The 14442-nt window shown below is 40.5% G+C and overlaps 1 protein-coding gene across 2 annotated transcripts in view; it reads right to left on the reverse strand.

The window, feature by feature from the left end:
• cblb (Cbl proto-oncogene B, E3 ubiquitin protein ligase) overlaps positions 1-14442 on the reverse strand; it is a 147994-nt gene that overhangs the window by 20761 nt on the left and 112791 nt on the right. For both annotated transcript variants that reach the window (XM_083926749.1, XM_083926748.1), the window contains exons 13-15: positions 7888-7979; positions 1457-1591; positions 1304-1368 (exon numbers count right to left, since the gene is read on the reverse strand). In XM_083926749.1, the coding sequence (XP_083782875.1) occupies positions 1304-1368; positions 1457-1591; positions 7888-7979 (292 nt within the window). The remainder of the gene's footprint in view (positions 1-1303; positions 1369-1456; positions 1592-7887; positions 7980-14442) is intronic.

Consider the following 14442-nt stretch of genomic DNA (forward strand, 5'->3'; position numbering starts at 1 on the left):
CAAGAATGATTACATGATGACGAAATGAAGGCCGGAGGTTTTTCACCTGCATGAGCCGCGGATGGCGAATTGATTTCTAATGATAACACTTTAATGAGGGTTAAAACCCTCACAGGAGGGATATGTGGAAGAAAATATGATAGAGAAAGTGAATAACAGGCCGAGGTCACCGTGTACTGGGGACATAGGCCTGATAAGCACTTTCGTTTAGAAAACAATAGAACTGTATTTAGGCATGATGACGTCTGGACACCAAGTAGACGCCACTGATTATAAATGTACTGAGTGTGTATTGGAAAAACCTGATGGGGTGTGTAAGTGTTGTCAGCCTCGTTATAAGACTGGAAGTTCTGTTAAGAGACACTTGGAATTGGAATTTTGGTATTGTGGATCTTGGAACTCTGTGATGAGTGCATCAAACCTTGATTCAATTAATTCTCCTTGATTGCTGTGAGACCTCTCTGCTGACTCCTTCTTGTAGACCTTTCTATTTTTATAATACATTGTTCTACCATACTCTGTGTCCCCCGAGTCAGGACTAAACATGGGACAGGTTTGCTCTGTGTCCCCAGAGTCAGAACTAAACATGGAGAGGCAGCCTTTAGCTTTTATGCTCCACATATCTGGAACAAACTTCCAGAAAACTGCAGGTCTGTTGCAACTCTTTTAAATCAAAACTGAAGACGTTTCTGTTTTCCGCTGCCTTTCATTAAATAATTTTAACCGCATGTACTGTATTTTAACTTCTCCTGATTTCTTATTTCATCTAAATGTCATTTTATATGATTTATATGTGATTTTATATGTGTTTCTTTCAAATGTTTTAAATGTTCTGTGTGAAGCACTTTAATTGCCTTGCCGTTGAATTGTGCTATATAAATTGACTTGACTTGACTTGACAAGCAGAGAATATGCTTTTTTCAACAAACAATAAATACATTATTCTGATGGCATTGAATAGTTCAAATTGATTGAAGATTTTAGGTTTAATATCTTGAAATGAGACAGAATAAGACAGATATCTCTACTGGTATCAAGATAATTTCTTTCAACAAGAAATGGTTGAAAACAAGTTGATGTGCACTGGAAAGTCTCTGTAGCATTTTAGATTCGATATTAGAACATTTTAAAGCTTAATAGTGGATTAAACAAGATGTCTTGATATGTTCATACATTTTTCCAGATCATTTCTGGGCATCATTTTCGCCCTCCCCATTGCAACATTCACTACATCAGACGAAGATGCCAGTGATCTCATTGTAATGGGTCATGTTTAGTCATCTCTGCCTGTTTCAGGACTCACCGGGCTCGGGGGGCTGGGGCTTCTTCTCGTCGACGAAGGGCTCTGGAGAGCCGTTCTCCAAGTGCCTGAATGACAGGAAATATTTTTGGTTTACAGCATACCAACAGCCTAATTCAACTCTAATGCAACCGTCACTGTGGTATCAGCCAGTACCTGCTGGGTACAGAGATGCAGATGGCAGCCTGGCTCAAGCAGAGGTTGGATGAAGGGATCTGATAGTCGTCCTCCACCCTCTCCATCACTCCCCGCTGCCATTCTACCACAGGATTGCTGAAGGGGTTGGAGGGTCTGTAAAGATGACCAGGATTTATTAACCCAACTGGACATTTTCCCCAAAGCAATTTCAGTCAAAAGGAACTGGACTTGGTTATTTGTCTAGGAAGACTTTTCACCTCTCATCCAAGAGGCTTTATCAGTTAATTTACACATCTGACCAGGCTGGGACTGGTCCAGCTACCTGGTGTGGAGATCCAGGTATTTAACCTTTCACAAGGCCGATGATGTCACTTTGTGCTCCAAGTGCCAACGATTGTCGTTGGAGTGACAGTTGTTGGTGGGAAGTTGGTTTCAACTTCGTTAGTGCTCTATTGGGTTTTAACGACAGTCGATGGAGTCACAGGAGGCCATTTGTGAAGAGCGGTTCTTTGAGGTTAGATTGTTGAATCTCCTGGGAAAGGATGAAAGGGCAGCATTGTAAATTGGAGATAAGTGGTGTCTCAGACATCCTCCTCCTTTGTTTAGCGATGGTTTCTCTACTTTTGCATAGATGGCTTCTTTTACTCCTCTTTTAAACCATCTGTCCTCTCTGTCCAGGATGTGGACATTGTTGACCTCAAAGGGGTGGACAGCAGAGTCCGGGCCTGAGAAGTTAGCTCTCCTGTGTTGGGCCATGCGTTTATGCAGTGGTTGTTTTGTTTCTCCAATGCAGAGATCTTTGCATTCCTCATTGCATTGGACAGCATAAACCAGATTGCTTTTGTGGGTGTGTGGTGTTTTGTCCTTGGGATGTGCTAGTCTCCGTCTGAGTGTGTTACTGGGTTTGAAATACACAGGGCTGCAGTGTTTGTTGAGTTTCTTTGATACCCCAGCCACATATAGGATGCCTATGATATTTCTCTTGATTTCTTTCTTTTTTTTTTCAACCACTTTGGTTTTCTTTCTGGAAGCAGCTGCCGTTTTCACAAAGGTCCAGCTGGGGTAACCACAAGTTGTGAGGGCGCCTCTCAAGAGCTTGCGTTCTTCCCCTTGGGCCGGTGAGCTGGTGGGTACGTGATCAGCTCTGTGTTGCATGGTTCTGATAACTCCAAGCTTGTGTTCCAGGGGCTGGTGGGAGTCAAACAGTAAATATTGATTTGTGTGAGTGGGTTTTCTGTATACCCCAAAGTGAAGGCTCCTGTCATTCTCCTTATGGAGGTCACAGTCTAAGAAAGGCAAACTGTTGTCCTTGACTTCTTCTCTGGTGAACTTGAGAAGAAGACAAGGAAAAAGAAAACAAGAGAAACAACATAGTCATCCCGTATGTGGCTGCGGTATCAGAGAAATTCAGGAGGATCTTCAACAAACACTGCATCCCTGTGTATTTCAAACCCAGTAACACACTCAAACAGAGACTAGTACATCCCAAGGACAGAACGCCACACACCCACAAAAGCAATCTGGTTTATGCTGTCCAATGCAACGAGAAATGCAAAGATCTCTACGTTGGAGAAACAAGACAACCACTGCATAAACGCATGGCCCAAAACAGGAGAGCTAACTCCTCAGGCCTGGACTCTGCTGTCAACTTATATCTCAAGGAGAAAGCCCACTCCTTTGAAAACAACGATGTCCACATCCTGAACAGAGAGGACAGATGGTTTGAAAGAGGAGTAAAAGAAGCCGTCTATGTAAAAGTAGAGAAACCATCTCTAAACAGAGGAGGAGGTCTGAGACACCACTTATCTCCTAGTTACAATGCTGCCCTTTAATACCTTCCCAGGAGATTAAACAATCTAACCTCAAAGAACAACTGTTCACAAATGGCCTCCTGTGACTCCAACGACTGTCGTCAATATTAATTCAGACTAAATATATTTTTAATGGAAAAGCAATACTTTCATTCTGTACCCATCAAAACGCACCATGGGTGCATTAATTTTTTCTTAAATATAGCTTTTAATAAAGATTCTACATATCTAACCTTTAAGGCTCCCACAGTCTCGTGCAGTATCTCTGATGGTGGTTGTCTATGATTTGTCAGCTTGGCTAACATCCTCCTCTAACCCTCCTAATCTATAGAATGAAGAGTGCAATCCAGGACAGAGCAACCCCTGTTGACCAGTTTAGAGCCTCTTCCTGTCCCGCTTTGTGCTTCCACCTCCTCAGCAGACCATTGCATAGAAGATTGCAGAAGCCACCACAGTGTGGGATGTCCTTAACAGTGTCCTGCAGACTCCAGAGGACCTCAGTCCACTTAGCAGGTGAAGACGACTTTGCTCCTTCTTGTGCAAAACACCCATGTTTGACCAGTCCAGTTTGTGATGAAGGGGGAGGGTATAGATACCTGGGTGTTCAGCTCGACAACAATGTCCAGTCTCTGGGTGTTCACTGGTGTCGTCTGGGGCATCATCCTATGGATGTCTATCACATCTCTGATGTGTACATGGTAAGCAGAGAGCGCTGTATCCTGTGCAGCCTGTGCTGCAACCACGACATCAGAGACAGATTCATCTGTCTTGGTCTGCTTGTGAGGTAGTTGATGGTCCATACAGTCAGGTGAAGGTCAAAGTTTGACCTTTGACCTTTTGGATAAAAAATGTCATTACTCCATCATTTTATTCTGTTCAACATTTGTGTGAAAAGATGTGTCACTGTAAACAGAACCTATGAAATGCTGAAACATCTCAACTTTCAACAGACTGAAATGTTTGAATCTGAGTTGACCAAAATAACTAAAGTTAGACTGTACACTTGACAGGACAGGTTTTAGCTGCTTATTGGAGACATTTCCAAAACTGTCCAACACTGTAATTAGTGTGGTGTTGCTGTTCCTGACATATGTGTGCTGGCCATATCTGGTGTTAACATGAAAAAACAACTGAAGGAATTGTCAGTAGACTGGTTTCTCCTGGCATCAACAACTTCTGTACCAATAAATTGCTTGTAACCTTCTTTAGTTTTGGTCTGTTTGTTTTGTTTTAGTTTACTTTGTACGCTACCATTGCCTCGGTATCAAATTTAATGTCATTTCAATTTTATTTACATAGACATACATTATTAGGTCTCTAGACCACACTCTATGACTTATTCATGATTTACAGAGAACCAACAATTTCTCCATGAGCAGCAACAAGTCACAACATTTATATATTTATCCAGAATAAAATAAAAACATCTTACCAATTTCCTTTGCAAATATAATCACTGTATTTTAAGAATGTGGTAACCTGCACAGGAACATAAAACTTCCTCTATCCGTAGGGATAAAAAGTTTAATGACAACATTTTTAGGCAGATATTTATGTATGTGTCTTGTATTGTGTGAGGTAATTTTTGAAACAGTTTTAAAGATTCGAGAAGCAGGCATGTGGACTAAAGGTGTTGTAGTGACCTTGTAAGTTGTCGGGAAGATTGAAGTCTGAAAAGCAGCTGAGCATCACCCTCAGCTCTCTCATTACTGCAGAGCAAAATAGTAAGGCATGAAGCGTAGCCTATCAGTAGAAGTGGTTGAACCACATGTATTAAGTCAAAGGTTGGTAATAATCAGATTCTTTCTGAATGGATACATGTCCCAAAACCACACTGATCATTGCCTCAGTCTCTTTATAATTCCACACAAACAGACTATACACCACAGCCATCAGGCAAAATTCATGCATTCATTCAATCTAGTGCACTGCAATGTGAAATTATGCAGCACCACGCATCAACTGGCTCCACCCTGCTAGCTTCATTTACCCACCTTATAATAATAGGACAGTACAAAGTCATTGTGCTGCAAAGGTACAATGTACACTTACTGTTGTGTCTTCTGTAGGTACTGTAGACCAAGGCAACAGAGAAGGAACTGTCTACCACAAATGATGCAGGAATTCCCTTGACTTATCAGTTACAAGAAACACCCACCAGCCTGATGTCCAATCATAACCACTGTTTCATATTAAACATGAGCTGGTAAATTAAGCCAACACATGAGGTTATTACCAAATAAACATTCAGGTTGAGGTTAGTGCTCTTAGGAATGAATGGTGGTCTGCATACAGTAGTAAAAACAATCCTGTGAATACAAGCTATGGTTTCAAGATGCATATGTGCAAGTCATCTGCAGCCATTCGTGCAAAGCACGTGTGTGTACATCCCTCTAACAACCTCACAATATTTTACAACATTAAACAGTTCTCAGCAGAACCATAGCTTCTCCTTTCAGCTCGAGCTTCATCAGAAGTGACAGCTATATCCCCTGCCTCCACTTCAGCCCAATACACACAAAAACCTGATCTAATTCCACTTGCAGCTAAAAGGCTATTAAACGTTCAGCCATCATTTTTCAAGGCTGTTTCTAACCAGGAATTTTTCTTAAGGCTACTAGACGTCACGAGTAGAAGGTTCCTGAGTGAGAAACCACAGAGAAAAGAAAGGAGGTTTGGGAAACGGTGTCCACATGATCCAAAACAACTTTTTTTTTTTCTATTACGTTCTTAAAAAGTTTTACATCCACATGGCCTCAGCTCAACAAATATCTGCGTCCACACGAAACCAGTGAAACTGACTAAAAACGCTGTAGTACACATGCCAGGCCTTGATGTGCAGCTGCAACTGCCACAGAAATACACCAACAACGGAGAAGAAGAGACGGGGAGACGCTGTGGAGAATACAAACACCAGAGAGTTTCTATCCAAATCTTGAGACTTCCCAAATCCTAGTTTCCTAAAAACGAGAATGTTTTTTTGTACCTTTTGCTAGTTTTTATTTGATTAGAGGTTAAAGTTTATGAATAATTAGGGGCGTGGCCTCCATAGTGACAGCTAGCCACTGGCCCTTACTTCTCCTCGTAGGTATATGTCAGCCAGATGGATGTATCTCCCTCCCCCCAATGACACATACATGCCCTTTTTTGGTAAGAGGAAATGAGGCAGAGTCAAAATCTGACAAGATGGAGACTCCCGTAGGCGAGTATGATTGGATCAAGTTGAGAGAATGGACCTTGACGGAGATGCTACATCCATTTTTTTATTCTTCCTTCCAGGGAAAACAGGCTCCAGTACTCGACCTCTCCCTCAGTATTGAAAACTGGTGACTGCTTCTCAGCAGCAAGGAACCCGGGTGTGACACTGGAAGACCAGCTGCCCTTTGCTGCCAACATCAGCTCCAAAACATCAGGAGGATACGTCTGTTTCTCACCGGGAAGGCGAGAGGCTGATTTTAGTAAGTGTAAACATTTCCAAGTGAGTAGTAATGTCCCTGCAGCAAATATGCAGTTGGGTCAATGACATGGCATGCATATTTCTGTGTCCGGTAAAGTATAGCTTTACTTAAAATGATTTTAATCAATTCATGACATGCATCAATTTATTATTTAAAACCTATCTAGTTTGACCATATTATCAGTACATCATAACAATCTAAAAGTTTTATGTTTTGGCATTTCAAGCCCCCAAATGTCAGATAGCGCAACCGTCCGAACAAATGTACAGACCAAGAAAAGTGTTAAATATATTGTTTAAATGATAATAAATTCAAAAACAAATACTGTGGCATGACTTAATGATTGAGATCTTTAAAATATATTACATTTAGTATTAATAATATTTTTCAGGGTTGCAAAACTTGGAAACATTTTTTCCAGGAATTGACATATGCTCAAATGTCAGGGTGGTGCAACTGCATTATTTATTTTATTCTGAAGGTCAAAGGGACAACAGTAAACAGGATATTGCAAAAGCCAGAGGACACCTACTGATTTTTATGGATGGTTAGATTGTATATCTCTCTGAAATATTGATAAAAATCACTAGTTTTAACTCATAGCTAAGCTTGTACACTTTACTTGTCAGGTGGTACAACCAAGATTAACTGGGAACATTTTATTTTATTATTAAACTCTTTTTTTTATTAAAATAATATATGTATTAACTTGCAAGCAAACACTAACAACTTACAGGTGTCTAAGTAGAAGCCTGTTTAATTCAAGGAATGTCGCTGTATGAGTTATAAACTTGACAGAGGAAACAGAACTATATGTTTAGTTTTAGTGACGTTGCTGTTTTTCTGCGTAGATGCAAACAATGTCTCTCTTAATGGGTACACAGTAGCACTAGACAGAAGCTCTGCAGCTTGTCTCTCAAGGTTCACATTTTGAGAATGTTATTATTATTTTCCTCATTAATTATGTAATATATCAAACCATGAATATTCATGACATGACCCACCTGGTCAGCAGAGTAATCGCGGGGGCCGCGGCTATAACTTCAATTTGTGCATCACTAATGTGCACATAAGCACAGGGGTTTCCTGGGTATTTACAGCAGTCTCATGCTGGTTGCATAAATTGTAACCAGCAGATCTGCTGCTGACCCCCCCTTCTGTCTATCTGTATAATACTCACTTGTGGCTAATGGCAAGTGTAGACTGTGGTGGTGAGTGCCGTGAGGGAAGGATGTTAAACTCATCGCTGACTTGCACACCATTAGAGAAGAGCTGTATACACAAGAGAAGGGGAGAATTAGAAAAAAAACACAAAGGAACAACTGAAAAGGTTAATGTCAACTGAATGAGATTAACTAATCTTGAATACAGTATATTATGCTTCAGATATATCATGTTCTTCCCTCATCTGCGCTGGAGTATGGTCTGGCTACACCAACTTATCAGTGGAGATAATGGAACAGGCTCCCTTTATGTTGGATGTCAGATGTCTACTCACTTAATGTAGCTTCAAAGCAACTCATTAAAACGATTTGGTGTAATAGGGTACCCCTAGGGTTCTCCAAGTTCAATTCAAGACCTTTTTAATACCAAGGAGGATGAAATCTAATTGTATAAAGTACAGTATATAATGGAAATTGTATTTGAATTAAAACATTTTGAGTAAAACATTTTACCTTAATACCTACATTCAAATTGAATACATAAATAAGACTCACTTTCATCTAGTGTTTTTTTCTATGGTATTTGTTTAAACCATTTTAGTGATCTTATATTGTTTACATCTGAAGTTTTATTATTACTTACTTTTATCATGTTTTTAGCACAAAGCACTTTGTAACTTGTAAAGTAACTAAATTTGTGCAATAGGAGGAGTGTTAGTTTGTCCTGCCGTGGCCAAGTCAAGTCCAAGCAAACTAGTAGTAGTAGCAGTAAAAGAGTAAATTGTAGTGTTACGCACACACAAAACATTTATTTGTGATGTTACCAAAGGATAAGAAAACAAAGTAAGACCTTTCTAAACTACATCTCATCATTTTAAGGCCTTATTTTGAAAAATATTAAATTCAATGCATTTTATATACTTTTAAGAACCTGTGGGTACCCTGTATAAGCACCTTTGTTTCTGTGTCAGAAACATTCTTTTACTTGGTTTTCCTCTTGGTTGTTGCCATGGTTCACTTGACAGGTAATTTATATGCATTAATATTAATGTTGTGTTTTGCATTGACCATTTATAGTCGAATGTGGGTGTGTAGAGGGCGTGATATGAGGCTGATCCACGTATTAACATTTCCAGGTGGACTGTGATTTATAAAGGAAATATTGCCTGCAGATGTGCATACTCAAGGTTCCATAAATCAGATTTATTTTGTGTGTGTGTATTTTTAGGCTTTTGTGTGAATATGTACTTTTAGAGAGGATTCTACACAAAAAAAGATCTGCAAAGACACATTAAGCTGATCAGATGCATTTCAGCCCAAAGTACTGTTTTGATGTTTAAAGCCATATCATTGGATAATTTTGAAAATCCTGGTCCGGATTTGACCTTCAGTAGCACTAGTTGAGAAATATCTTCCATATACAACAGGCACCTGTCTTTGAACTAAAAGTTGCTCTTTTTCTATATAAAAGACAAAAAGTATGAAATAACTACATCAACTTCCCTTTCCAAACATGACAATGCTCTTCACAGCGTCTTTCTGATCAGAAAGTGTCTATGAAGGAAGGGCGAGTGGTTGCCTTTTAAATGTAGAGTGTAGAGAGCTAACATATTATGCAGATGCTCAGCAGTACTCTGGTTTCCACACCAGTTAATATTGGGGCAGTCTGTGTAGGATTTGCATGCCTTATCTACAAAGTGACTGTCAGAAAAAGCTTTTATTCTCACTTTTTGTTTCATGTTTTGACAATCAGGGTGGTAAACCGTATGCATGAGAAATGTAATCAGGCTTGATACAAGGAAAAACAATACAAACAATAAAAACATGTGAGCTCCAATACTATGCATAATACATTACAGAAACTTGTGAATTTATGAATAATACATGCCCAAAATATAGGCACCATGATGCATTGGAGGTGACTTTTATGGACTGCACCCAGAATGCATTTCACCCTAACATCAGCGAAGATAGCGCAGGACACAACACACAACTTTGAGTTATAATTTTCTAAATACTACTGTATTTGTGTCATGAAAAGCAGATTTAGGAGAGGTGTTTTTAGGCGAGAATATAGTTGTTTAGACTTTGAATCTGTCATCAATGTATCAAGAGTGAGCCTATTTTAAAATTTGCTGAGATGACGTCATCAAGTCCGCTGCTGTTCCAACTGCAGAACGTGCGGACTGCGTCCTCCAGCCCTCCGGAGTCTGGACTCCATAGTCGAACTTGCCAAGTCCGAACTTGCAGTACTTGGTATTGAGAAACGGCTTATGTGTGTTGACAATTTATTTATTTAGTTTGCTCTTTACTTCTGCTCTTACTACAAGCCTGACTCAGAAGTTGAGGTTCCCGATTTCCGATTATAAGTGAACACAGCATAACCTTACTTAAACGACAATTAAATAGATGGAATTCTTACGGAGTACAACTTTAAATCTGTCTGAGGCTATTCCGTTGATTGGCTTCCCGCTGCTTCTTTAAAACTGCTTCTTGACCTCACGCCTGTGTTTGCTGAGTTCAATCCTGAGATGATGAACAAGACTGATGGCATGTCCAAAATACGTACTCCAGACTCTATACAAGTTGTTCTACATACTGATCATCATAGCTTTAGCTTTTTAGTATTAAACCATACCGAACCTTTTCATATGAACAGGAAATGATACGATACATGAACAGATGCATTTCAGTCAAGCAGCAAATTGCGCACACACAGAGACGCACATGTGTCAAGCAAACACACACAAACTTGACGACTAACATTACGATATTGCCTATAAATGTGATTAATAATGATTAACACTGGTAGTGCAGTGAGTCCTCACAGCCAGTTTCCAGCACCATACGTAATTTTACGCGTGGAAATCCATTAGGCATACAGTCAGCGTGTGCAAACTTTTGTCCAAAACCTGGACTTCTCTAATCTTAGACATTGTGTAATTTCACGTATCCAACTACTATGAGTCGGTGGAGAAACATGTTTCCATTTAAGGAGAATGTTACTTCTGGCGAGCAGGGTGGTAAAGGCCATGACATGATGTGTAGTAATGGGAAGATTTTTAGACGAAGGGAGCCCAAAAAGAGCAGTCAGGGGATTGGGTTCCAAAATTGTGTTAAGAGCCTGTTTGAGGGTTTGAAATATATCGGACCAAAATTAAAAAAGCTTCGAGCACGTCCAGAACATGTGTGCGTGGTCGGCTGGCACTTAATTGTTAAAAAGGGGTAGGATTAAATAAGTAAAAACTTCTTCCTACTCCTTTTCAGGCAGAATTAATTGTATATATGTTGTTATAGTTTTTTTTCCTCTTATTTGTTAAACTAATTTAATTTTGTATACTTTTGTATTCTTTTTTTTTGACATGTCTGAAATAAATTCATGAATTCAATTCAATGTCTATCCCCATATCCTTTTCCCATGCATTTTTAGGCGATACAGTGGGGACTCAGAAGAGCAATCTTATTAAATGACAGATAGCAGTTGCTTGAGCCTATTAGGCAGGCTGTATTTGTCTGACATAAATGCAAAGGACGCAAAAACACCTTCGTCCAAATTTTGATGGAATTAAGAACAACCGCATTAGTTGAGACCTTGTAGGCAGTTATGGGGAGCTGTGAGCAAATCGAGTGCAAAGAGCAGAAAGAAGATCTTATCTTGGTATGAGCCCATGGCGGGAAGACATCTGCAAATCCACCGTGGAGCCAATATAAAAGTTTATTAATGTTGCACGCCCAGAAGTAGTGGCAGAAATTAGGGAGTGCTAGTCCCCCTTCAGGTTTAGGGAGTTGAAGAATAGGTTTTTTGATACAGGCTGGTTTATTCTGCCAAATGAAGGCGTTAAGTTGTTGGTCCAGATTAGTAAAACAATTTTTATTAAGACAAATTGGGAGGTATTGAAAAAGAGACATACAGAAAACTTTAGTAAAATTACTATCTTAATAAGATTAACGGGGCAAGGGAAAGGGGGAGGCCCGCCCATCTAGAGAAGTCAGACTTGCATTTATCGACTTGAAATAGCAGCTGGAAGTTTTTTCGAAAAAGGTCTCTAAAGAAGCTGGTGATAAACACCCCCATATACTTGAGAAACTTGTGAGTTGTTTTAAAGGGGAATATGGATTGTGGGAGTGATATCTGGGTGGATGTGGGGTTTGAAATAAAATAGAGGACGTTGTCCGCATATAAGGAGAGTTTGTGGACTAGACCGAAACGAGTGATGCCTTCAAACTAATTCTGGTTTCTAACCGTGCATTCACACCAAAAGCGATGGAGGCGATTAAATCGCCCGGAACGCAAGTATCGCGTCGCTTGCTCACATTTGTCCCATTTTTGATCATCGCTTCATTCGCGTCTATCGCAGGTAGCAGCCGAGGCGGCTAGCTAACTGAAGCTAACCTCCGGCTCAGCCTACTCTGCTGTTGTGCTAAATGGAAAGCGATACTAGTGCTAACCAGGGGCCTGAATGCTTTTAAAAGAACATAAATGAGCTCTCACATAAAGTGTGTGGCTCTTAAAAGAGCCGTTGTGTTGTAGTGAGATCAGGCCGTCAGTGATTTAACCTCATAAGTTCATAGTTATATCCATTATATTATATCCATAGGAACAGTCTAGTTTCCCCGAAGGACTGCAATAATGGCTGCTTTAGTGAGCCCGGTGAGCCCGTGGATGTTTCACGGAGAACTTAGATGACGCTTACTGCAATCTCAACGCTGATTGGCTGTCGTGGCACAGCTTCACGCGATGTCGCTTGAAAAGTTCAAATTTTTCAACTTCAAGCAACACACGCGATGAGGCGATGGAAGAGGTGGACGCTTCATCGCAACGCTCTTATCACTCGGAACTCTTATCATCGCGTCATTTACATTGATTTTGAATGGCAGCTCGATGCTTTCATCGCCTCCATCGCTTTTGGTGTGAATGCACGGTAAGCCAGATGGCTAGGGTGAGAGCTGATAATCCTGCCGGGTAAAAATATGTTGAACGGACAATATTAGTGTTAACAGATGCAGAGGGGTTACATACAGAAGCTTAACCCAAGAAGTAAAATTAGAATCAAAGCCAAATTTTCCAAAATAAAAAATAGAAAGCCCCACTCTACCAGGTCGAAGACTGTCTCCCTAACATGAAGCCTGTCTGGTTTAGTGAAATTATCGATGACATCACACTTTGGAGGCGGAGGGTGAGGACTTTAGCAAGGATCTTACAACCTACATTTAAAAGTGAGACCGGTCTGTAGCTGCCACATGAAGTAGGATCCCTGTCTTTGCATAGATTTGATCGCTTCATGCACCGCCAAAAGAGAGATGGGTCTACCGAGTTCCCTAGAGATATTTATATCAATCTGAGGGTACGTTAAAGGGTCTAAGGGATTGGAGGTCGCTGCAGTATTCGGGTTGCATTCAGAAGTATATAATGTGGTGTAAAAATCAGAAAAAGACTTGTTGATAATTACTGAATCAGAAGTGTGGCTGCCGTCCGGTAGTTGAATTTTAGAGATTAGTCTGGAAGCACTAGCTACACGGGCCTGCCTCGCCAGAGTCTCCCTGCCTTATCTCCCTGCTCAAAAAAAGCTTTGCTTGGATTGTCACAGCTGTCTCTCCACTACACGTGTCATTAAGAGGCTGTGTTCCAAATGCAGTAGTAGCCGTTTCTTATATAGGGGGAGGGATGGAGAGGTGGAGGAAGTTCCATCTAGTTTCACCAGTTCCTTTGCTATTTCCACCAGCCAAACCTGTTCAGCCCTTCTCATTTGAGAAATATAGCATATCACTTGTCCCCGAATAGCTGCCTTAAGTGCTTTCCACAGAGTGCCACTGTTGACGTCAGGGGAGTCATTAATCTCTATGTAAGAGCTGATTTGGGCTGCAACTAAATCTTTAAACTTACTATCCGACAGTAAGCGTGAGCTGAACCTCCATGGTGAACGTGGAATTGTATCTCGTGGAAAACTAATGATCTGTCGAGAGTCACGTCCTGCACCACGTTGAAGTCTCCACCCCTTTATAATGCGATGACTTTCAGCATTTGGGATTTTTGCAAATAGCCTTGTAAAAAACTGTTCATCGTCCCAGGTAGGCGCATAAACCGAAACTAAGACCACTGGTGTGTTCTGGAGTGAGCCTGAAACTATGACATAACGGTCCTCAGTATGTAGGATTACATTTGTTGGTTCAAACAGGACCCTTTTATGAATAATGATAGCTGCCCCTCTAACTCTATCTGTAAATTTGGAATGGAATGAGTGGCTTATCCACGCCCTCTTAATACGTTGGGTGTCAGCTGATTTGAGATGTGTTTCCTGCAGAAACATCACATCCCCCTTAAGTTGCTGTAACTGTGTCAAGACCTTACCGATTTTGATCGCGTTGTTCATTCCCTTAGTATTCTAGGAAATCAGATGCACTCGAGTACCTGTATTACAGCATTAGCCACAGGAACAATAATAATGAGTTAGAATGACACTGCATGACCCACAATATGCTGTAGTAGTGGAGGAAGAGGGAAGGGAGGAAGCTAAAACAGAACAAAACAACATAAAAAAAAGACAATAAGATTGTGACCAATCTGAGGGCTA

The sequence above is a fragment of the Echiichthys vipera genome (assembly GCF_963691815.1).
Source record: "Echiichthys vipera genome assembly, chromosome: 14".
Lineage (NCBI taxonomy): Eukaryota > Metazoa > Chordata > Actinopteri > Perciformes > Trachinidae > Echiichthys > Echiichthys vipera.